Source organism: Neomonachus schauinslandi, chromosome 5 (assembly GCF_002201575.2).
Source record: "Neomonachus schauinslandi chromosome 5, ASM220157v2, whole genome shotgun sequence".
Lineage (NCBI taxonomy): Eukaryota > Metazoa > Chordata > Mammalia > Carnivora > Phocidae > Neomonachus > Neomonachus schauinslandi.
In genome coordinates, this window is record NC_058407.1 from 161154103 (window position 1) to 161177558 (window position 23456).

At 50.8% G+C, this 23456-nt stretch overlaps 2 protein-coding genes across 6 annotated transcripts in view; one reads left to right on the plus strand and one right to left on the minus strand.

Annotated features, from left to right (window-relative positions):
• VKORC1L1 (vitamin K epoxide reductase complex subunit 1 like 1) overlaps window positions 1-8232 on the plus strand; it is a 62181-nt gene extending 53949 nt beyond the window's left edge. The window contains exons 2-3 of the mRNA XM_021700317.2: window positions 312-421; window positions 4379-8232. Coding sequence (XP_021555992.1) covers window positions 312-421; window positions 4379-4605 — 337 coding nt within the window. The 3' untranslated portion in view covers window positions 4606-8232. The remainder of the gene's footprint in view (window positions 1-311; window positions 422-4378) is intronic.
• Window positions 8233-9788: 1556 nt separating this feature from the next.
• On the minus strand, window positions 9789-22759 carry GUSB (glucuronidase beta). 5 transcript variants are annotated; one of them, XM_021700455.2, is made up of 12 exons: window positions 22506-22759; window positions 20811-20996; window positions 20313-20494; window positions 19990-20132; window positions 19378-19565; window positions 18849-19001; window positions 18534-18712; window positions 18319-18465; window positions 16142-16226; window positions 14388-14564; window positions 11899-12034; window positions 9789-10259 (listed from the first exon to the last, which is right to left on the minus strand). In XM_021700455.2, the coding sequence occupies exons 1-12, from the start codon at window positions 22704-22706 to the stop codon at window positions 10090-10092; spliced, it is 1947 nt and encodes a 648-aa protein (XP_021556130.1). In that variant the 5' UTR covers window positions 22707-22759; the 3' UTR covers window positions 9789-10089. The 5 variants fall into 5 exon arrangements, with proteins under 5 accessions (XP_021556130.1, XP_044771056.1, XP_044771057.1 ...); XM_021700457.1 differs by having other exon boundaries at window positions 10163-10212; XM_021700456.1 differs by lacking the exon at window positions 9789-10259 and adding an exon at window positions 10266-10456.
• Window positions 22760-23456: the final 697 nt, after the last annotated feature.

Here is a 23456-nt window from a genome sequence, read left to right on the forward strand (position 1 = left end):
GTAGAGCCCAGGGATACTGCTAACACCCTGTAATGCACTGAACAGCCCCCAACTGCAAAGAATTCTTTAGCTCAAAATGTCAGTGGTGCTCCTGGGAAGGGACTGACTTAAGTTGAGAGAGCCCTTCCTCTGCAAATACTAATGCCATCAGAAAAAGAATACTTTGATCCTATCTTTTGGACAAGAGAATATATAGAAACAGGCAACTTGGAGATTTAGCTGGGTATATTGGCATGGCATTCTCAGACAATTTTACATTTTTAAAAATAGAAAGACTCAAAATGGGGTTACTGGTTTTCCTTATTTTACAGATGGGGTCGAGGATTTGGTCTTTTGGGTTCCATTTTTGGAAAGGATGGTGTATTAAACCAGCCAAACAGTGTCTTTGGACTTATATTTTATATACTACAGTTATTACTTGGTAAGTATTTATACAGCAATACCAAAATAAGTTTGTTTTGTTATATTCCCTTTAGTACTTTGTGTCTTTGCCCTGAAATGTCTTTATAGTAAATAAAAGCATGTTAATGATAGAACCACTAGTTTGTAGCACATTTTTCTGTTGTGAAAATTTGGTTCACTGAGATTTTGATGATGCTAATGCTGAATTTGGTATCTGTTGGTGTTTAATCAGGGATAGCAGCGTCCCATAGTGTCCAGAAAAACCAGTCCTGTTCAGGGAACTTACATTCCAGTCTTCCCCAGAAAATTTTTTTCCTTATTAATTTATATACTGTAGGGTTACTTAAACGTATTATGCCCTGAGAGAATATTAACAGCAAGCAGTGCGTGTAATTCCATCTCCTTTACACACCTGTGTCCATTGTCTTCTGCTCTTTTCACTTAACTTTATGTGAATTCTTTCATGTTGTTTCCTCTTGTCGGTGTTCTGTTATTGTTGATATCAAGGTTTCAAGTTTTTGTGTTCTAAATAACACTGCAGTGATCAATTTTGTTTACAGTGCCCTTCACACACACCTCCCTCTTTGGATTAGTTCTGCAAAATAAATTTCCAAACACTGGGTGAATGAGCCAAAACACATAAATTTTTTTAATGGACTTTAATACGTATTACCAAACTACTTTCCCCTCAATCGTCCGGCTTCCCTAAAGCTTCACCCATCTTCATACTTTAAAAGTGTTTTCTGTAAAATTTCTAATTTAATAGTTACAAATCCCCATCATTTTATTTTAATTTTCCTGCGTTGTCCCTTTTGTCATTGGGATCCTGATAATAGTCCATTTTCGTATTTGTTACATTTTACCCATTCTTTATCCTTTTTTATGTTAGTTTGGTGAATTTTGATTGTACAGAAGTTTTTTTTATACTTTATTAGAGTTAAATCCAGCCATTTCTGACCTTTGGTTTCCATTGTTAATATTTTACCCCATTACCTACCAGCTCTTCTGTGCTCTTCTGCCTAGCTGAAGTTGATTTGTTATGAGGTAAATTGTGAATCTAAATTTTTCTAAATACTCCTATCAGGTGTACCCAGTTCCATATCCTGTAGAAATACAAAAATACGCACCAGGATATTCATAGCAGTATAGTTTAAAATAGCAAAAAATTGGAAGTAGCTTAGCAAAACATAATGGTTGAATAAATTAGGTTACATCCATATTAGAAGATCTTCTGGAAAGATCAAGACATAATTTGGTGAAAAAAGCAAATTGTAGTATAATAGGTATTAGAGAAGTATTTAAATATGTATTTAAATACATATATGCATGTAAATATGCATTTACGTATATATGTATATGTATGTAGTACATATATGTGTACATACATATACATATGTATGTATATGTGTGTGTGTGTGTATATATATTTATATGTAAATGCATAGGAAAGGGTCCAGTGGTTGGGGGCCAGGGGTCACACTTTTATTTTTTATTCCATTTATTTGTTCTGTTTGGATTTCTAAAGAAGAATATAATGTATTAGCCGAAATTAAAATAGCCTAAGAAACGCTTTTGACTATGTTAATTTTTGGAGATAGAGATGGAACAAATTTCCATTTATAATATTTAATTTGTGAATTTCCTTATATATAGATTTTAAATGGTGTGTATCCTGTGTATTTTTTCTGTGCACATTTTGTGTGTCCACATGAGGCATTTTCAATGTCGGGAGGCACATGGAAGGCGGCACACGTGAACTCATCTCACACAGTTTGCCAGAGCACATCGTCTTCACTGCCTTCTAAGTTGTTTGAGATGCAGCATTTTTAATTTAATTTTTCCATAGGTAATACTTTCACGAGTTCAAGAGTAAAAAAATATAAAATGCTATCCAGCAAAAAGCCTGCCCTGACCTTTGCCCCCCTCTGCCCACTTCCTGCTGCCGTTCGTCCCCAGTTGGTAGCTGTGTGTTGCAGGACTTTCCTTAGGCAAGTACAAGAAAGTCCAAGCCTGTCATCTTCATCTAACTCCTTTTTAAAATACAAAAGGCAGATGCTGTACATACTGTCCTACATACTCTTTTTTCTTTTTTGCTCGACTAACTCATCATGGTGATATTTCCATAGCAGTCCATTGTCTTCATTCTTCTTCACAGCTGCAGAATGTTCCACTGCTTGATCGAACCCTCGTTTATTTAGTCACAGCACCTTGTAAATCCCACTGGGAATTGTACCCCCAGCCACCAGCCCCATTACATCAGGACAGGTTGGGTGCAAGAGTATTTAATAGCCGGGATTTATGGAGCATTCGAAGGGCTTTATACCTATTAGCTCACTCACTCATTCATTCATTCATTCATTTATTAAGTAAGCTCTAGGCCCGACATGGGGCTTGAACTCACGACCCTGAGATCCAGAGTCACGTGCTGTGCTGGCTGAGCCAGCCGGGTGCCCCACCTGGTAGCTCTTTTAATTCACACATCAGTATTAGGAGGGAAAAATGATTATAATCTCAAGGAAAAGAGTGGCATGGAGAAAGTAAATAACTTGTCCATATCATTTTTTTTTAAAGATTTTTTATTTATTTGAGAGAGAGAATGAGATAGAGAGCATGAGAGGGGGGAGGGTCAGAGAGAGAGGCAGACTCCCTGCTGAGCAGGGAGCCCGACGTGGGACTCGATCCCGGGACTCCAGGATCATGACCTGAGCCGAAGGCAGTCGCTTAACCAATTGAGCCACCCAGGCGCCCTGTCCATATCATTTTGAAACCAACTCTCTTAGTCAAATTCACGTGACAGCATTAGTTTTTGAAGGCGTAGATATTTAGGACAGGGCCAGCCAGAAGACCGTTCAGGATGTTACCTACGAGTGAGCGCGGCTGGTCCAGTCAGTCTTCATGCGCACGAGCAGGTGGCCGGTCGGATTTGCCCGTCCCCGGCACAAGGAATCCAGCGGTATGGCAGCCTTGAGGAGCCTTAGGAAGGGTCATACGCTAGAATGACCGGTCCTGGGAGCAAGTCCGGCCTCTGTGGCCCGACTGTAGCCCACAGGCAGCTTCTTGTCAACAGGCAGTGGGGATTTCAGCTCCTTAATTAACCTCTCCAAACCTCCCGCCACCAATTATTTTTTCCTGTTTCTGTTCTTGTCCATTAGCTGTTGGAAGGGAGGGTAGTTTAACAGACTCTGCTGTCTCCTCTGTCCTTGAGAATAAGAGCACGTGTTCTCCCGACTGTCGGCTGCAGGAAATTACATAACCGTCCATGTGACAATGTCAGCATCCCAGAGCCCCGGTGTAGCTCACAGAACGGCCTCTCTTCTTGATCTGCTTTGACCCACATGGGGCCCAACTGGCCAAACGTGGTTTCCGTTACCTTCCCGGGTGAGCCCTTCCTGAAATGTTTATTGCAAGTTTTTTCCTTCTTCAGCAGCATATTGGTACAATCATCTTTGTATGATTTTTGGAAAGTTTGACCTAAGCATTGTGGATTTTTGAAAAATCTGACTAAACAAAAGGCAGATTTTACTGCCCACAGATGGGGAGCCTGCGGTGAAAAGGCCAGGGGAAGTGCGGCCTGCTTGGGAGAGAAGGCTCTGGGCCTCACGTTCCTTTCTCCATTGGGAGCGATGAGGCTGTCGATTTTCCAGATGAGCTTCACGCAGGATGTGGTTGTAAGACTGCGTATTTTCTTTGCGTGACTTAACTAAGTAAGGCTAGTTTATGGTGTAAGTAATATTTCACCTAGAATACTGACAAATACTGACAAATCAAAAACACTGCAGCTGGTATTCTGTGTGCAAAGTCAACCTGCATAATCTTAACAAAACAGGCCAGTCGTTTTTGGTCCCAGATTTCATCCCGTGTGTCAGCACAGTCAGCGGTCCAGCACCGCGCCGAATCACAGAATGCTAGCGTTTCCCTCAGAGACTCTGTCTCCGTTGTCGAGGCCTGACTGAGCCGGTGTCTCTTTCTCTTGCAGGCATGACAGCAAGCGCAGTTGCAGCTTTAATCCTCATGACATCCTCCATCGTGTCTGTGGTCGGGTCTCTGTACCTGGCCTACATTCTGTACTTTGTGCTGAAGGAGTTTTGCATCATCTGCGTCATCACATATGTGCTGAACTTCATTCTTCTTATCATCAACTACAAACGACTAGTTTACTTGAATGAGGCCTGGAAACGGCAGCTGCAGCCTAAGCAGGACTGACAGCCGGACGAACTCTGAACTGACAGTCGGAAAGTCCCCTTTTCCATTAAGTTTATTTTGCAGCAGTTTTTTGTTTGTTTGTTTGTTTTTTAATTCTTTACAACAGACACTTTCCCTAAGAATCTTAAACTGATTTTTTAAAATCCTGTAAATTAGAAGGGGCCCTAGCTATTTTCTGTGTCAATCTTCATTTTAAATATGGCTACAAAAAAAAAAAAAAAGAAAGAAAAAAGGATATGCCGAGCCAATCAAAGACAAGCTTTAACTTTACTTTGAAGATGTTTCTGAAATAATAAAATGTAGCCCTAGCCCCCTGCCCTTGATTGTAAAGTGAGCAACCATTGCTAGTAATTCTCTAATGTGTATAAATTCAATTTCAGGTATAACAAATGTGATCATGACATGAAAATATTTTAGAATAGATACTGTATTAAATATTGCCATGTTTACAATATGTAATATGTTTTTAGCCGATGGATTTAAACATATAGATTCAACTAGAATCCATTTATGTGATATTTGTAAATAAAGGTAGACCTATTGGATCCATCCCTGCAGAACTTACTGTACAGTTTAGTTGAAGTGTAGCAATGAGGAATTGTCAGCCCAATGTTGACTGAAGAAATAGTGAAAGTAGTAAGTACAGAGCATCTTGTGAAAAGAACTGACAGCTGTGGGTTCAATACTGACAGCAAAAATAATAGGGTAGTTGGTTCCCTTTCATCTCCTTCCTCGGAAAGGAAGAAACTAAATTTGGACACTCAAGTCAAGCTTGCGTCTAGTCATAAAACTGGATCGATTATAACCTTACAAAATGTGTCATGTGACCAGACCTTCACGTCCAATGCCTTCAGGACACCAAAGATGGGGAAATGGCTTAGATTTCTTTGGCGAAAAGCTGGAAACATTAATATGGCATTTTTAGGTAAAGTCTCTTACAGTAGCTGAATTTTCATGCAGATATTTTTCCTTAACATGGGTGCCAGTCGACCAAACAGTATGAGGACCTTGAAATAACCAGTATAAGCCCAGTTGCTCCAGAGCAGGATTGCTCTTGGGTAGCTCCGTAGTATCTCCTGTTTCATTCTGCACTAATTGGATGTCTAGTTTAATTGCTGTAGAGTCACTATTAGATTTGTAAATTTTAGGGCTGACACGCTGCTCAGCTTGCTCCATCAGGAGTGGTGCAGGTAGAAATATCTGAAGGTGAAGTACTCTAACGGTGTCGCTGCTCTTTCTAGAAAACTACGCAAATGCCCAGGTTTTAAAGGTGATGTGAATAAACCCAAATGAAATTGCGACAGTATGTTTCCATGGCTAATACCTTCTATCAGAATGTTAAAAGTGCCTTCTGTCTTAAACCTCAAACCAAATATTTTGTGTGTTGAACTTGGGCAGAAGTGTCCTTCCTTCCTCTCACCATGAAGTAGAAAACCTGCATTATTCTCTGGAAGGGTTCTGTATGATCATTTTATTGCTTACACTGAGAAGTAGTAGCAATGTTTTTGCTTCCAGTTAGAGTCATCGTTGTGTTCAAGAGAGACCGGGAACTTCTGAGTGCTTCCCAAGCCTTCTTTCTGAAGGGAGGGGACAGGCTCTGCTCTGTAAGCCGTGATGTGTAGAGTCAGCAGCTTTCAGCAGCGTCCAACTAACTGTCCTAACTGATGCAATGTATTTTTTTGGCCCAAGGCAGGTGTAACATCTGAACTGTAATGAACTTTCAACCAGTTTTACCCAGTTTCGTAAAAGTCAAATTCGGATTTCCAGGCTTATGTTTTCCCATGAATGTGAATAGTCCAATGCCTGTTTTATTATGTATGTACTGTTCTTGTTTCTGTAGTGAATGAACTACAGAAAGCATTGGATTGGATGTCTGGTGTTGGTGGAGAAACAAGTCCCAACGTGGAAGAACTTGTCCAGTGAGGTCATCTCGTAGCAGCACTTCCAGTCCTGCCAAGCAGCTTCCGGTTCTTTCTTCTAAGCTAGAGTGGAAATGGTTAACAGTGAAGACTTCTGGGGTATATATAACACCGGCTGTGCTAAATAAGTTCCTCATGTCCCAATTTAAAAGGGTTTTTCATCATATTTTGTATCAATCAGCAGAGTATAGTTAAAGCTTGTCTTGATGTTGCATCCTTGGAAATGTCTTCAACTCTTATAGGATAAAACGTGAAAAACGTTCAGCCAGACCCTTCCAGGTTTTCCTTTGCTTTCCTAATAAGCCTTGGGGAGAACACCACTGTTTCAGTCATACAAAATTTTTTGCCACGTTCCCGTGACCCCGGTAGAATTTGTACCTTTTTTCTCACTGAGCGATGAAGGCATGCTGCCTGAAATAACAGCACCGTGCTGCTGGTATCTCAGTAGGCAACAGGACCCCGGGGGAAGAATTTAGTCTCCCCTCTCCATCCTGTCTTCTGCCCCAAGAAGGAGAAGACACCGTGCTGTAGAATTTGAGGACTGTTATGACTACGTTAGACTCAGTATTTAAAACACTGCAACATCACTAGCCACCAACACGGAAGAACAAAGTGGGGGAGGGGGAGACTGGATGTCTGTTTCATGCAGTAATTCCATGCTTCTTGGTTTGGGGAACGAGTCCCTTATTTACTTGGCAGTCGTATCATTTGAAGAAATAAGCTGTGGTTAGATGACAAATTCTAGGTGGCTTGGTGGATTTCATTCGGTTTTTCATTGCAGCTAGGTGCTTTCCACGAAGGTAAACTGGTGAATAACTCAGGTTTAACTAGCTGTGTGCCAGGAATTACTTCTACTTGATGTATGTCACCTCTCTTTAAATCCGTTACTTTTAAAGATGTTGAAAGCATTGACTATTTTCATACAGAGACAGAGATCTGTCGTTTGGTACAAGAGATCTTTGGACCCTACTCGGTAGGATATAGGACCAAGACTCCAGTGAAATTAAAACTATTTGTTGGCTTTAGTTTGCTTGTATTTCGTTTATAAGATTATCAGCAAAAGTGCGAAGTCATCTTCAGCGACTACTTCGTAACTGAGATTGGAACCACCGCTTGACATGAGTGAAAGCTGGCAAATCTTGTCTTGAAAGTTCATGTTAGACAAATGCCAACAAGAAATCCACTTATCATTTTTGGTAACCTATTTGGGAAGGAATACCTAACATGCAACCTTTGTCCTCATGTGTTTTCCCCCAACACGCAAGCATTGGTGGAACATTTCTATTCAGACATTTTAGGCAGCACTTATGATTCCTAATCTGTGAGAACTCTCCCCTTCGATAAAACAGGAGGGGCAGGGGTGGGAATCCAGGCTACTTGGTTTTTTGTTGTTTTTTTTAACAAATGAGCCCAGAAAAGGTGAAATGTTTTGTTATAAAACTGTATTAAGCATGGCCTAAGTATTAGGTGTATGATCTGTATAGTATGTTCCATCAGAAATATTTATTACTAGTGCTTTAAGCTCCAGAGCAAACATTCATATAAAGTGGAGTTCACTGGGCAGACTTCCCCCTTTACTATAGATTGAAATATTCTTTATCAGAGACTTAGGACCGTTTTGCTAACTGGTAAAAACAAATGTAAATATGTAAGAATGTTTATTTGTTGCACATAACTTTTTTGGTATAAAATAAATGTAGCCGTAATTACCGTGGAAGCTGTGCTGCTATTCTTCTTACGCTGAAGTGTCACAGTCCAAACAAGGTTCTGGGGTCAGTCCAGTCTTCCCGTCAGCTACTCTGGAGGCTGACGCTGTAACGTCCTTCCTACAGGTGTACTGAGCTGCCTCTTTTTCCCTTCCATTATTTGTAATTTATAGAAGACACATGCAGAATTCTTAGGAGATTGTAGTTCCTGGAATTTGCGTGCGCCTGTGATGTATGTGGTTGTCAGGAACGAATGAAAGAGGAGTTCCTGCTCGGGGGTGTGTAAGCACACGGGACGGGGCCGCTGACCTTGCCGCTGAGCTCTTGCCCACAGCTTTACTCTAGCTCCCCCTGAAGACTCCCCTCAGTCTCCTCAAAAGGTAACATCTGCAAGGAGGATGAATCCCTTTAAAATACAGTTCAGCCAGATTTTACTGAAGACAACACATGTATTCTGTGCTAGAACCTTACGACTTAGGAAGTGGAACTTACCGCTAACTTGTAAAACATTTAAGCGTGTGTATTATGTTTAATTTTTTTTAATGTTTCAAGTAGAGAATTATCTATCATTCCCAGACATTAAATGTAACCCAAAACTTGAAGCCTTCAAGGAACTGAAGTTCACTGGTCCCAAGAAACATGGACCCCCTAGAATCCCTCACCAACTACACTCAAATTTCTTAAAAGTGGTCTAAAGATGGCCACTAAAAGGAGGTTAAATTATCTTTACTGTTCCTTTCCTGGAGCTTGGAAAGGAAGGATCAAAATGGGTACGTGTTGAGACGTGAGGTAGCAACCACAAGTGAAGTGAATCGAGTTCTGTATTAAGAACCACATTGGTTCATGGTCCTCCATTTGACTGGACACCAACAGGAGTCTTCTTCCAAAGCAGTGAGCTTTAAACCAGGATTGATACTGAAATCTTAGGAATAGTGTACCTGACTCGGCTGAATGGAGGCTGTGGAAGAGGAGGAGGAGGAATGGTTCCACAGGGAAAGACCAAAGACCGTCCCCCAGGAGCAGGGCAGGTGGCCTCACCCAGAGGTACAAAGGCCCAGAGTACTTGTCTGTAGGCCCAGCCTGTTTAAAAAGGTCCCGTCACATTCAATGGAGTCGGATGTCATGGGACCAGTGGGCCTTTAATACCCATCTGTCCACTTCTGTCGAGACTACACTATGGCTGAGGTTGGAATCATGTCCTGGAAGAGTCGGCAACCTCTGAGCTCCCTTCTGATTCAGACACTCCTCAGCTCTTACCTTTCTTACGCTTACTTGTTAGCTTACAACTTTGTGGAAATTGGTACACAGACCTTGCTCATTATTCCAGCAATAATCACTTTCTGTAAATTCCCTGGGACTGGAGCTCCTCTGCGGAGCTGAAGAGCAGCCGTCTGTTCCTCACGCGCCTGGTCTGTGGCTCAAGCACGTGGGTGGCCCGAGGGCCGCGGGGCTGGTCCTGTGGAAGCAGAGTCTGTAAGCAGCACCTCTGACGGGTGTGAGTGGAAGCACGGCTTTCTCAAGACTCGAACACAGTGCAGTTTGGGAAAACAGCCTGACACACAAAAAGAATTTCAGATGCTTTCCAGCAGTATAGATCATTCAATTTATAGATTTATTCAATCTAATTTATGTCTTTATGGCCACTTCCATAAAGACAGCTCTTGATTCACATACAACAAAAGCCTTTATCTTCACCTCTCACATTCCCTTCTGGTGACTTAGTACAAACTCCGGGCCAGAAACTTCCCAGTCTGCCCCGCACGCTCCAGAAAGTGCTCGACGTCTTCCCCGTGGAGGCGGCCCCTTGCCTGGGGAGGGGACACTGAGAGCCGCCCGCGGCAGGAGAGGTGGTTCGTGGTTTAAAAACTAAACGGGCTGTTTTCCAGACACTGTGACTTCGCTGCTGACAGGTGGTACATGGTTTCATTGGCAAGTTTCCAGTACCTCTCTCGCAAAAGGAACGCCGCCGCTTTTGGCTGTCTCTGCCGGGTGAAGATCCCCTTTTTATTCCCCAATACTCTCTGCGGTGCTAAAAACAAGGCAGAAGGAGTTTCAGATGCCTCCTGATGGGCCAAATGGGGACCAGGCTGGAGCCACGCTGGGCACTAAACAGCACCGCCCTTTCACAGTTTCGGCCTGCTCGGTCGGAAGAGGCGTCCGAAGCCCACTTCCTGTACTGCTGCTCCCCCAAACCACCTCAGCGCCCTGGGGTGCTGTTTCTTTTGTCTGTTAGGGGAAGAACACCCAAAATTACGTATTCTTTTCTCTGCGAAACATGCGTACCCGGCTGCCCAGTAGCTGGCGCGGGGGGCCGAGGGCGAGTTAGCCTCGGAAAGGCCGGGGAGGCCCTGAAGAGACAATCTGGTGGGAGCCGGAGCCGGAGCCGAAGCCGGCGAGGCCGGGCTCTCACTGCTGCAGGCCGTTCGGCTGCCCTGCCGGGGCTGAAGCTGGGAGGGCGGCAAAGCCGGCCCCGGGCTCCCGGGACACCTGCCGCCTACCCCCTCGTGAAACTGCAGCCTCCGTTAAATGGGAAGCTCTCTCCGTGATAAGCCAATGCCAGGCACCATGCCAAGCCCCTTATCAAATGAACTCCTACACCAGCTTGCAAGGTGGTTTATCCCCACGTGCAGGCTTATGGAAGAGCTGGGTGATCTGTCCACAGTCACAGCTGATTTCTTATTGCACAAAGCCAATGTGCCCACTCACGAAACTAGGCTGCAGAAGCCACTGATCTCATTTGCCAAACACGGGGAGGCTTGTGTTCTCATTCCTTTTTCTCTTTACCTCCCTCTCCATTCTAATTTTTTTTAAAGATTTTATTTATTAGAGAGAGAGAAAGAGAGCATGGGGGGGGAGGGTCAGAGGAAGAAGCAGACTCCCCGCCGAGCAGGGAGCCCGATACCAGACTCGATCCCGGGACTCCAGGATCTTGACCTGAGCCGAAGGCAGTCGCTTAACCAACTGAGCCACCCAGGCGCCCTCCATTCTAATTCTTCATTAAATTTTCACCTTCCAAAGGCCCTGTCTTTCCCTCTAATAATTCCCACTACTACCAAATCCTTCCTCACCTCCCCAAATTGCTATGCTAAATTTATGGTCTGTCAGGAAACTAGTAATACCTAGAGGAATGGAAAGAAATGGGATATATTCATTTGGAACTTAACTGAAGGGACCCTCATCTCTCCCCACCTCAGAAAGCATGCAGACTTACAGAGCCTCCCACATCCAAAGCACTATGACACTTACTCATATTTGGTAAACCTGCCTTTCGCAAGTGAACCACGTAAAACACACTGACATATCCTAAGTTTCCCGGGCTTTGTACCCTACTCTGGAATAATGAGCGTATCCCACAAGTAAATCCAATACAAGGTCCACTTTTTCCTCACCCTGTTGTGAAACGGACAAAGGTTAAGTTGGTCATTTTTGCCTCAAGATAATAGGTTCTCCTGTTTGCTTGTTTTTAACCATAAAATGATGTGGGAAGTAGGCAAGTGCGTGCTGCTTCCTAAACGTGACTTGCTTCTCCTAGAAAAGTCTCGTCGCCCACACTGATTAGAGCTTTCCCCCCTCGTTTCCACTGTCCTTACAACCGACCGTCCTGAACTAACAGGCCAACCTGAAAAAATGAGCAACAAAATACATCCGTAACCCAAACTCCCACTTACACTGGTCAGTCATAAAATCGGCAAAATTCCAGATGAGCTCTCCAACCACATAGTCTTTGCGTTTTTGATCCAGAACCAAATGATACTGCTCCAGCAGACCTTTCTGGTACTCCTCACTGAACATCAGAGGTGGGTCCTGGAATTCAAAGCCAGGGAGAATTGAAGAGGCAGAACCGTTAGATAAAAACAAAGACCCATGTGCTGGTGACCAAAATACCCATCTCCACAGCAGCTGTACTGACTGCAGACACAGCCAGGCTGTGAGGCAGCCCGGAGCAAAGAAGAGGGATTTTTGGTAAAGAACCTGAATTAGTAACTGCTTCATTTAGCAACAGAATTCGATGTTTTCTTGATCTTACTCTTCCGTCTCTATTCACCAGTGCAGTGAATAGCTGAGCTACGCGGGAAGTAAAAATAAGTCTTCGAATAATAAACTGAAACCTCCAGGTTTAAGAAGCTGCCAGTGCGTAACTGGAGAACTACGGTGACTCACTGCACTCCCCTCACGTTCATGTTGCCTGCCCTGGGGAAGCAGCTGCTATTCAGCAATTCCACCCAACCTACAAATAACCATAGTATCTGCTTCCGAGGCGGCTTTGGCCACGAAGCCACGAGCAGGAAAGGCAAGCGGCCCTGCCCCGGCCGGCTCCACTCTGAAGCAAGACAGACTCGAGCTGTAAGTGTAACGAGCGTGAACGGGAGAGTGCGAAGCCGGAGCCTGGGGATGGTTAGCAGGGGGGCTGAGAGGCGCCCCACAGGGCTCCCCGGGAGACAGGCAAGCTCCCACCGCGCAGGTGAGAAGGGCTCTAACAAAGCCAGAGGCCACTGCTGTGGACTCATTCAGTGTTTGGTGAAGAGCACCTACACGTGGTGGACTAATGAGCCTAACGATCGTTCAGACGTTCCTGGAACACAGAGCCCGAGTTTTCATCGCATGGGAATTTGGGGGGCACTCAATCTTAAATGTTCAAGGATGGAGCATCTCAGTCATTTTACAGGAGAACAAATCCCTGCAGGCTTTGAACTTCTGTCCCAACGAGAAGGATTAAAATGCTACACGGGAGGCCCTGATGATGTCATGGTGCCACTGCGCCATGTTTTGTTCTGGTTCCAGAGTGAAGCTGAAGGCAGGGCGATATGTAGATTTTCTTACCAACCCTGCCTGGCCTAACACTCGCCACACTTCGCTCTTTAAAGTTAAGACTGAATTAAACTAAATCGATTCGGTCATACTAGTCACATTTCAAGTCCTCAGTAGCCACACGTGGCTAGTGGCTACCCTTCTGGACACTGCAGAAAAATTCCATCACAGCAAACGGTTCTATCAGTGCCAGATCCAGACTGAGCTGCTTAAACATTCAGAGTTCGTGACCTTTTCAAAGATGAAGAGCTGGTATGTACATACACCATTCTCATAAGCTATTTCCCCCTATTCTACCAGTTTGTACAAGTGGCGCTCTGTGTCAGCAAGATGGATTTAAGGATATGAACAGAAAAATATAGTCCATAGGGGTAGCTGTTCAACATAGGAAGGATAAGCATGTTGTGTGTCAACAAGGAATCTGATACTCGTGACAGGTGAGTCTGGGATGGCTGGGGCGGGGACGAGGGGCTGGCCGTGGTTCAAGAATCCACATGAAAAAATCCCAAGAGAACACGTCATATCTTTGATGAGGAAATTTAAAAAAAGGGAGAGAGAGAGGGAAAATGCTAGTGATGAAACCTTGCTCCAAGATTTCATTCATTTCCTTAACGAGTATTATTTAGCACCTACTGAGTGCCGGACACTGCTGAGGGCTTGGGAAGCAATGATAAATAGGATTCAGTCGCTCTCTTGGAGCCCAAGTCCGGTCAAGGACAGAGGCAGAGAAATAATGATGGTACCCAGTGAGAAACGCTGAGACAGAGGCTGAGCACAGAGAACAGCCTCCTCTGCTTGCGGCAGGCGGGGTAAACCTCACCAAAGAGGGGACCTCAGAGCTGAGACCTGAACACTGAATAAGAATCCAGGCGTCAGCGACTGTGGTGCTAACATGGGCATTCCAGGCAGAAGGAACAGCCCACATCCGAGCAGGAGCCAACGAGCACCATGAGAACAGTCCAGTGACCCGGAGTGAAGGCAGAGGAGGACGACGACCTGGGGGAGGGCGGAGAGCAAAGCACACCGACTGCCCTGGCCAGGGACTGCGGCTTTAACGGGGGGGCCCTGGGGACGCCAGTGACGGGACTCCCAAGGTTTGGATTTGCTCAGGAGACCACTCGGGCAGCCAGCGGGAAGCTCTCTGGAGATAAGGCCAGAAGAAGGACCAGGCGAGCGAGGCAGAGGCCTGAGCCCTGGAGGACAGGCTGGTGTGAGCCCGAACAACCACGGGGAGATGGTCAGCACAAGTGAGGGATGGGACAGGAGCACCTTTCTAGCCTCTGGGGGAATGAGTGACACCCCTGTCCTGGAGAGTGAACAAATAAACAGAACACTCTACACGACTTACCTGGTGAAACCCTGCAATGGACCCTGCTCCGTACTCGCTCTGGATGATTGGCTTCTGATAGGTCCTGTACCAGTTCTCAAACTCGGTGGCCAGGTGCAGCTGAATCACCTCCAGGTGCCCGTAGTCATGATACCAAGAGTAGTAACTATTCACACAGATGACGTCCACATACGGCGCCTAGGAGGAGAGCGTTAAACTTGTTCACGAACCGGAAGGTAAAAGAGCTTTAGGGCTCCCAAACTCGGGGGCTCTTCCGGCAGAGGAGGTAGGAGGGGGACGCAGACAACGACTTGGGTGCGCCCGTGTGTGGCAAGCGTAGGCAGAAGTGACCTGAGTCGGGCAAGGCTCTAATTCCGGACTGATGCTCGTGACCCGGCCGCAGCCGGACTCCGGGAGGCTGAGCGGCACAGAGGCGCCCCCCGAGCCGGCCTCGGCACAGCCCGGGGCCCGAGACACAGGATTTGGTTCTCCGCAGCACTCCTGTCACACTGGCCTTCCCTTCCCTGGCCCTGGAGAAAGGTTCCCAACTGAAGGACAGATGCAGTTTTTCTCCTCACAAAGATCTTGGTTAACCATGCTGTTTGTGAGCTGGTGCCGCGGGCCGCAGAGTGGCTGGAAAATTCCCTCCTGGCGCATAGCAGAGAGGATGCGCAGGACCGCCTTGCGTCTACACAGTGCGGTGCTCAGGACAGAGCCACAAACACTAGGCAGCCAAGGGTCCGGTCCCTCCCAGCACCTGAACCAATGCCAATCTCCAGAGCCTGCCCTGGGACTGATGTGGTCCGACTTTCCCAGGTGACCGAGCCCCTTCCCAAAGGGCGGTGGCAGACCAGGAGGCAGGACGAGGCCGCCTGTGGGGGACATGTGTGCCTGGATGGCACATCCCACCAGGAGTGTGGCAACCCTCTGAGACTCAGGCACTGGCTGCCCCGTCCACACAGGAGGCCAGGACAAGAAGAGACGCCACTTGGGCTCTGAGAACGTCCACGCCCACCTGGGCCAAGCTGGAGTTTTGCCAGTCTCTGTGCTTCCTTGAAGGGGGTGTTCTCGAGAGACAGCAAGGGAAACACCCGGGATACAAACCTTTTCCCATCCATGTTAAAATGAGAGTTCCCAACTGATATTTGTCTCTTGCATTTTCTCCTCCATTCTTTCCACAAGATGTTTGCTCCTTCTGGAGCACTTTCCTCTTAAGTACTGGCCTTGAGTTCTCTCGTGAAGAAGCATTTTCTTGCTCCCATGTCTTCTAGCTTCAGTGCAACACAACACGTCGTTCCCAAGGGGCTGCTCTCCAGCCATGGGTGAGCCTGGCTGTCCCTTCGATCTCCGCCCGTGGTTCCCAAAGCCATGTGATGACTGGAATCGCTGAGGAGCTTTTTAAAAACTCAGACTGCCACCCTGGACTTACTAAACCTCAGAATCCAGGCATCTGTACTTACAAAGAGCTTCCCTTGGTGGTTCTGACAACCAGCCAGGTTTGAGAAACACTGGCCAGTGACAGCCATAGTTCTCTTCAGCTGAGGAGCATCACACGCTGAGTCTGAACTGAGAGTGAAACCTCCCTGTGCCCAGCCTCCCTGGATTAAGAAGTCACACTGCCTGGCAACTAAGCAGCTAGTTCTCTTTAACCTGAAGACCATCTAGGAAAGCGTTTGGACCAGCTGCTCAAGGCTCTTCCCAGCAGCCCATGTTAGCAAGCATCAGGGAAGGTGAGAGGACAGGCAGGGAAGTGGTGCAGAGACCCCCAGGCTCACCCCCAGGTCTGCTTCGTAGTTGGAGTTGGTCACAAAGGTCACGGGCCGGGAGGGGTCCAAGGCTTTGGTGTGAGCAATCAGCGTCCTGTCCACGGAGGGCAGAAGACACGGGCTGGTCAGTCCGGGAAGGGCCCTGGTACAGCCGTCTCTCCCTCTCCATCCCATCTCCCAGCCAAACCCCTGCTCTCCTCCCCACCCTGAAGAGTACTTTAGGGGAGCAAACATGTTCTTCTAGCCTTAGATCATGTTCCCCAGCATCTTTCTTTCCCCCTCCCCAACTCCCCCCGCCCGCCCCACCCCAGAGAGAGGGCCACCCTCGCAGGGCTGTGCAGGCACCCGAAGCTGGGGGCCTTGGGCTCGGTGTGGCTAAAAGCTGCGTTCTGAATCTCTGAAAAAGCTCCGGAAAACAAGAATGCGCGGGGTATGGACCAGGACAGATCCAAATTTAACAAGTAAGTCGGGGGTGTGTGCGAGGAGGCGGGCTGTGCACGGGGCACTCGCGGGAGCCTGAAACAGCCTCGCCCGTCCGCAGCCTGGTGGGGCAGTGTGGCCGAGGGAAATGCCACAGATGTTACAAGTGGCTGGAGGACCACGAAGGGGAGGCCCAGAGCTTGGGGAGGCAGTAACAGGGCACTTAATGGACACTGGCGAGTCAGCCCAGACTCGGGAGAAACGGCATTTATGCATCATCAAGGAGGGACCCTGAGGAGAGGCTTCCCAATGGGGGCCCAGCCTGTGGTCGGGGCTCAGCCCGGGGACCTGTCAGAGGCCACCCAGTGCAGGTCACCCCATTCACGGTTAAGCCTGCTTCTCTCTTCCCACAGCCAGCTTTCTTCTCCTTGACGCCCTCCCCACACTGCCCTTCTCTTTCGAGGGCTGCGGTTTCCTCGAGCCAGAACGGTATCCCTCACCTCGAGTCCCAAAGCCACACCCTGAAGCAGCCTGGGTGTCCCTGGGAAGCTCCTCAGGCCCAGGCGGCTTTAGCCACGGCCTGCCTGCCTCGCCGCCGCCCCGCTGATCACGCACCTCCCTCTCGGCACCCCCCAGAACAGCCTGTAGGAACCGCAGGCACCTGCACTCCTTTCCGCCCCACGACAAACTTCTGTCCCCCAACCCTGGCTCAGCACGGCCCGAGGCTCTGGGCTGTGTGTCCAGAGCTGTCCTTTGCCCAGAGCCCCGCACCTTCCACCCCAGCTCAGCTCACAGCGCCCTGCGGCACTGAGACAGCCTCAGCTGCCCCCACAGCAAGTGACCCCCCTCTGCAGACTAAGTTACAACCGCGTGACCGTGATCGTAAGGAACACATGGCACCAAGGACCCCCCCCACCCCCGCCGGCCCCGTTGTCGGGATGCCCCTAAGTGGGGATTCTGTGCACTGTGATGCTGGGGGGGGGGAGGGAGGGGCTACTGGCATTTGGTGAGCGGGGCGTGAGCTTGAGCTGGACTGATCCTGCCCAACAATGTCACTTTAGAATAGTTAGAACATGTATGTCATCGAAAGACCCGTGTAGGGTTATCTGCCCGGAAAATCCAGTTTTATAAAGCCTCACTCCTCTTTACAAACGAACCCAAAGCATCACGAAGTGGTTTTTTTGCAGCTTTAACATACACTAAATTTCCCAGGAATGGAGATAACATAACGACTGAGAGACGATGGTAACAGGTGTTTGTTGGGAACTTTTGCCTCGAGCGGCTCACCCCTTTAGAAACGCACAGTGAGGGCGGTGCTGACCCGCTAGCAGGTGCCCAGCCAGTGCCCCCACCGCCAGCGCCCCAGGCCGTGTTCAAGGTGATTCCACGCCCAGCTGCACGCACCTGACCCCTTCACCGGGCTTTCTGGAGCGCCAGGCCCAGGCTTCACAAAGGCTTTTATAAAGGACCCTCCCCCGTATCATCGGCCAGACTGCTATTCTCTTCATAACCCGAAGGTTCGGGTATAAGTGAACTCCAGACTTCATTTCAGGTGTGAAGAGGGGACCGTGGGTCTCCCTGGGTTGACACCCCAACGTGGCGGGTGGCACTAGGTCCCCCAAACTGACCGCGTGCGGAGGCCTGCCCCCGCCAATCCCCGGCCGCCGGCTGACCTGAGCGCTCCCACGGCGGCTAACCAAGTTGGAGCCAGGCCACAGGCCCCGCCTCGCACCCCCGACCCGGCCCAGGGCGGCGGGAGCACTCACTTGAAGTAGTAACCGGCAGGCTTCAGGAAGGAAGCGGGCTCATTGGCCACCGACCACATCACAACAGCCGGGTGATTCTTGTCCCTACGCACCAGCTCCTCCATCACCTGCAGGTGGTGCTGCAGGGACTCGTTGCTGTAGCTCTGGCTGCCGCAGGGGGAGGGAAGGGAGCGGGTCAGCAGGGCCTGCCACGGGGGGGGGGGGGGGGCACTCACGCCAGCACGATGCCCACGCCCGGACTCTCATCGATGACCACGATCCCGTAGCGGTCGCAGAGCTGCATCACCTCCTCGGCATACGGGTAGTGGCTGGTGCGGAAGGCGTTGGCCCCCAGCCAGCGCAGCAGGTTGAAGTCCTTCACCAGCAGGGGCCAATCAAAGCCCCTCCCCCGGATCTGGGCCAGAGCACAGTACAGTGACCCCCTGCCCCCTGTCCTGATGCACTTCGTGCTAAAGCCAGGCCCCTCAGGGGTCGTGGGGAAGGTGAGGCTAGGAAATAGACCCCATAGGGACCTGGAGGCTGCAACTCACATCCGCATCCTCGTGTTTGTTGACCCCGTGGAAATAGAAGGGTTTCCCATTGATGAGGAAGCGATGCTCTGTGACGGCTACGGTGCGGATCCCCACGGGGAGGGCGTAGAAGTCGGACACAGCCCCAGCGGCTGTCTGTGCAGTCAGCCTCACCTGTGAAAGCAGAGCACCGCACCGGGTATGAGCCCCACACAGCCCACCCTTCAGCGGGAAGCCCCCCCACCCCCACCCCACAGTGGCCCACGTCTGGGCCCGCAAGCAGAGAGATGTAGAAATCCCCGGCTTCTGCCACTAGCAAGGAGGAACCTTCCCCCACCCTGCCCCCGGAGCCTGCTCTTCAAAACTGGGCCTCCCCACCAAGCACTGAGAAGACCAGGCTGGGAACACTGCAATCCAATTGACTAGGAAGCTCAGAGGACCACGTGTGCCTATCTGTCCTGTACCCTCCCCCAACCCCGACCCACTGGAAGCCAAGGCTGCTGGGTGGGGGCAAAAGGCCTGCTGCAGCCCCAGGCCTAACCACCATTACCTCCAATGAGTACAGGTAGGCGGGGTGCTCATGCATCAGGTAGGGCCACCAGAGGTGGGCGTTGGGCACCTGCAGCTGGCCGCGGCCCCCTGTCCCCTGGGCCACGACTTTGCCTTCCTGGTCCAGAAGACGCACTTCCAGCTGGAAGTATTCACTGCCCTGGGCAGAGACCTGGTAATCCACCAGCCCTGCAAGGGACAAGGAAGATCAGACAAAAGAGGCAAGGACACAACCTGGGTCCCACAGAGGAGAGCTCCCTGCGGCCACCACTCTGGATCACAGTCTGCAGTCAGGGGAGATTAAGTGAGGGCGGCCCGGTGGGAAGAGACACGGATTCTCATGAATCCTGAGCTATTCACCCAGAGCTATGATTTTAGGCAAGCCCCACTTCTCTTTGGACTTCACTTCCTCACAAAATGTGGTCAGACCAGATGAGGGATTTCTGCTGCCCATGCCTGTTCAGACAGGCTGGATTTCAGTTGTTCTTAGGTAGATGAGAAGCCTGAGGATGAAGAGATTCTGAGAGAGCCTTTCTCCTAGCAGATCTTTCTAAACAGGGAGCAGAGCCACTTGGGGCCTGGCTGAGGGAAGTTCTTGCCAGGAGCCCCTTACCAGTGTCCTGGTCCACGCCGGTGGTGACGGTGATGTCATCAATGTAGGTGGTAGGTGTGGTGTAGAGGAGCACAGGCCGATGCAGCCCCGCGTAGTTGAAGAAGTCAAAGTTTGTGTTCTGGACAAAGTAACCCTTGGGGTACCTAGGATGGGAGAAAAACGCCCAGCTGGGGCCTTGCTCTGGTCCTTCAACCTCAGCTCACATGTCTCCCTGGCCTCCCAGAGCCAGGGCCTCACCTCTGCTAAGGCCACCCAGCCCCTAGCGGGAAGACCAGTGGGCAGGGTGGGGAGTGGGGTTGAGGGAGGAGCAGGGTGCTGCTCACTTGGAGATATCCGTCTTGTGGAGGATGGTCCCTGGCGGCAGAGTGTGGGGGGTGAGAGTGTTGTTGATGGCAATGGTAATGCGGCAGGAGGACAGGGGCCCACTCTGGACCAGCTTGCTGATGTCAGCTTCGAAGGGGAGATGACCCCCCTCATGCTCCGCCACATGCACCCCATTCACCCACTGCAGACACAGGGAGATATGGGGAGGGAAGAGCAAGTCAGTGCCGGCCGTCTCAGGCACTCCCTCACACGAAGTACGGTATGTGGGGGCTGAGGGCCCCGCCGGCTGCCACCTGGCTCACAAATGGAGGAATAAAGCTCCAGAACAGATCAGGCAAACCTCCCCTGACCCAGGGCACTAATCCCAGTGTGGGGCCTCAGCATGCCCCCCATCCACCCCAGCAGGCAGGCTGTCAGGGGACCCCTGTGAACCAGGCAGCCCCAAGCGGCTCAGCAACTGTACATGACCACTCGCCCTGCTTGATGCTTGTACTGACCACAATGGCATGGTAGTGGGCACTGCCAATCCTCAGCACCACCCTCGTGCCCAGGTCCTGGGTCCATCGCTGTGGCAGGGTCACCTCCCGCTCATACCACACCCAGCCGACAAAGCTGCGCAGCTGCCTATCCTGGCCCACATCGTTGAAGCTGGAGGGAACGGGCATGTCCAGGGTGGGGCCCGACTGCAGAGAGAAGGGCTGGGATCAGGTCCAGGACACCCAGGACCCAGACAGCCCCCTTCCCCGGGGGCCAGGTCCCTTCCGCAACCCTGCCTGCAGGAAGAAAGGTGGACAAGATGACTTCTCCCAGGCCCTGGGATTCCAGGCCGTCTCACTATTGTCACTTTTTTTTTTTAAGATTTTATTTATTTATTTGAGACAAAGAGTGAGAGAGAGAGATCACGAGCAGGGGGGAGGGGTAGAGGGAGAAGCAGACTCCCCGCTGAGCAGGGAGCCCGATGCGGGACTCGATCTCTGGACTCCGGGATCATGACCTGAGCCGAAGGCAGGCGCTTAACCGACTGAGCCACCCAGCCGGCCCACCATTGTCATTCTTTGCCAGCAACTGACTGATGCCTTTCATGGGGCTCATTTAATTCTCACAACTCCATGAAGTAGACGCTGGTCACTCAGACATTTAATGGACTGTGTGCAGTGAGCCCCTACAATGCTGTTCTAGGTGCTAGGAATAAAACCGTGAACAAGGGCCCCCGCTGTCAGATGATCAGCTCTATGAAGAGTCTGGAGGGTGGCAGGGAACTATTGCAGGGGTCAGGGAAGGCCTTTCGGGCCCCATGGGATACTGCCTCAGGACCAGCTGGCCGAACCGGGTGAACCTGAGCCTGGCAGGGAATCCTTTGGTCACCTCAGGTGGAAGGCTAGGCATGAACAGGACAGATAGCTCAGTGTGCCTGGAAGCAGCCTGGAGAAGAGCTTCCTGACATCTTCAAGTGGGATTTCCAGAGACTCAAATATTGGCTGAATGGATGCATATTGATAAGAAATCCACTGCTAGGATGCTTTGTGTCCAGGGCTGGGGAGGGGGTGCAGTGCTTTCTCATGGCAGTCCGCGGACAGGGGTGAGCCCAGGGCCACAACCCTGCCGGAGGCAAGAGGACCCGAGGAGACTAAACGCTAAGGGGAAGATGATCAACGGACTGGCCCAGAGAGGAAGGCGGTGGGGGCAGGGGCTGCTCTGCTGAGGAAACTGTGAGGCACAGACCCGGCAGCCAGCCTCCCATTCTTCCTCCCCTGGTGAACGGATGGCAAACACTGAGAAAAGCGGATCTAGGAGAGGCGAAGGCCAGTGGACACACAGGCCGACGCCAAGCCAGACGGGAGACCCGGGGAGGGATCCTTGGCTAGCTGGCTGTCAAGCCCCGTCCTCTCTCTGCACCTTGGCATGTCCTGGTCCTTCGAGCCAGGGCAGAGCTGGTGACAAAGATGTCGAGCTCCCCTCCTCCCGCCCCCAGCTCGGTGCCCGCGCCGCGGGTGCCTGTCCCACGGGGCCGGGGTCGAGCAGGGGCCGGGGTCGAGCAGGGGCCGGCCCTCCGTCCATTTCCTCCTTCCCAGTTCCTCTCCCTGCCGGCCGACCCCCACGCCTCCGAGCCTGTCCTTCTGTAAGCTCCTCCGGGCCGGCCGCTGCGAGGGCCCAGGGGAAGGCTCCCTGCCCCCTCCCCACGGGGCCCGCACCTCGCGCAGCGGGGTCCGGTACCACTGCAGCTCGAAGCCCTGGCGCCGGTCCTCGGAGAAGTCGGCGCGGAAGCTCCAGAGGCCGTCCAGCTCCTTGCGCTCCCGCGACGGGCTCTCCTGCGGGTACAGCATCCCGCCCTGCAGCGCCAGCCCGCAGGCCCAAAGCAGCGGGCCGAGCGCGGCCCACAGTCCCGCGTGCATGCTTCCCTCGTGGCGCCTCGCTAACAACCCACTGCCGCCGGCCGGACCCGGAGCTGCGCTGGAGGCTGGCGGGGCGGGGCGGGGCGCGCGAGGTCACGTGCCCGCCTGAAGCCTCCCGCGCCATCTTGGTTGAAGGCGAATGCCAGGTCCCGGGGAACCCGGAGGCCGGAGGGTCCTGTGGAGGGACCCACTGCCTGCTGGCCCCATGGCGACGACGGGGGAGGGCCGGCGGGAGCCCGAAGCTGGGCCTGTAGGAGAGGGACCCCCCCCCCCTGCAGCCCCAGCCCACAACGGCAGAGATCCCCGGCTCTGCGCCTGTCCCGCTGCCCTGCCCTGGCCAATGGGACTGCTAACCCGTCCCGGGGTCGCGGGTCCGGGGCCACAGGGCAGCGAGGGACCCAGGGAATTGGCCGGACACCTAGTGAGCCCAGGCGGAGCCATGCGTAGTGGTGTCCGCAGTGCGGCCATAACCTTGACCCCAGGCCTCCACCTATGGTCACCTTGATGTAGTTTTGGAATATAGGTGGGGTGAGGTCCTGAACGGCATGGCCATCTTGAAGTGGTTTTGGTGCAGATACGGTGTTTGGCGCTCATCAGACTGAGCCCCAAACCTCTAACCAGGGGCTCCACGCTACCTCTTGGCATTGCAGGGTCGTAAAGAAAGAAGCAAGTGGCTTCTGAGCAGAAAGAGCAGAAGTCTATCTGAGAACAGGCAGAAGCTGACACCCCACAAACCGCCACCACCAACAC

Coding starts and splice junctions, on each gene's coding strand:
- GUSB (XM_021700455.2), bottom strand. CDS start 22,706: ATGCACGCGGGACTGTGGGCCGCGCTCGGCCCGCTGCTTTGGGCCTGC. Junction 19,002..19,377: donor CCTACCTGTACTCATTGGAG/GTAATGGTGGTT, acceptor CTGCTTTCACAG/GTGAGGCTGACTGCACAGAC. Junction 12,035..14,387: donor CCATTGCAGGGTTTCACCAG/GTAAGTCGTGTA, acceptor TTTGAATTCCAG/GACCCACCTCTGATGTTCAG.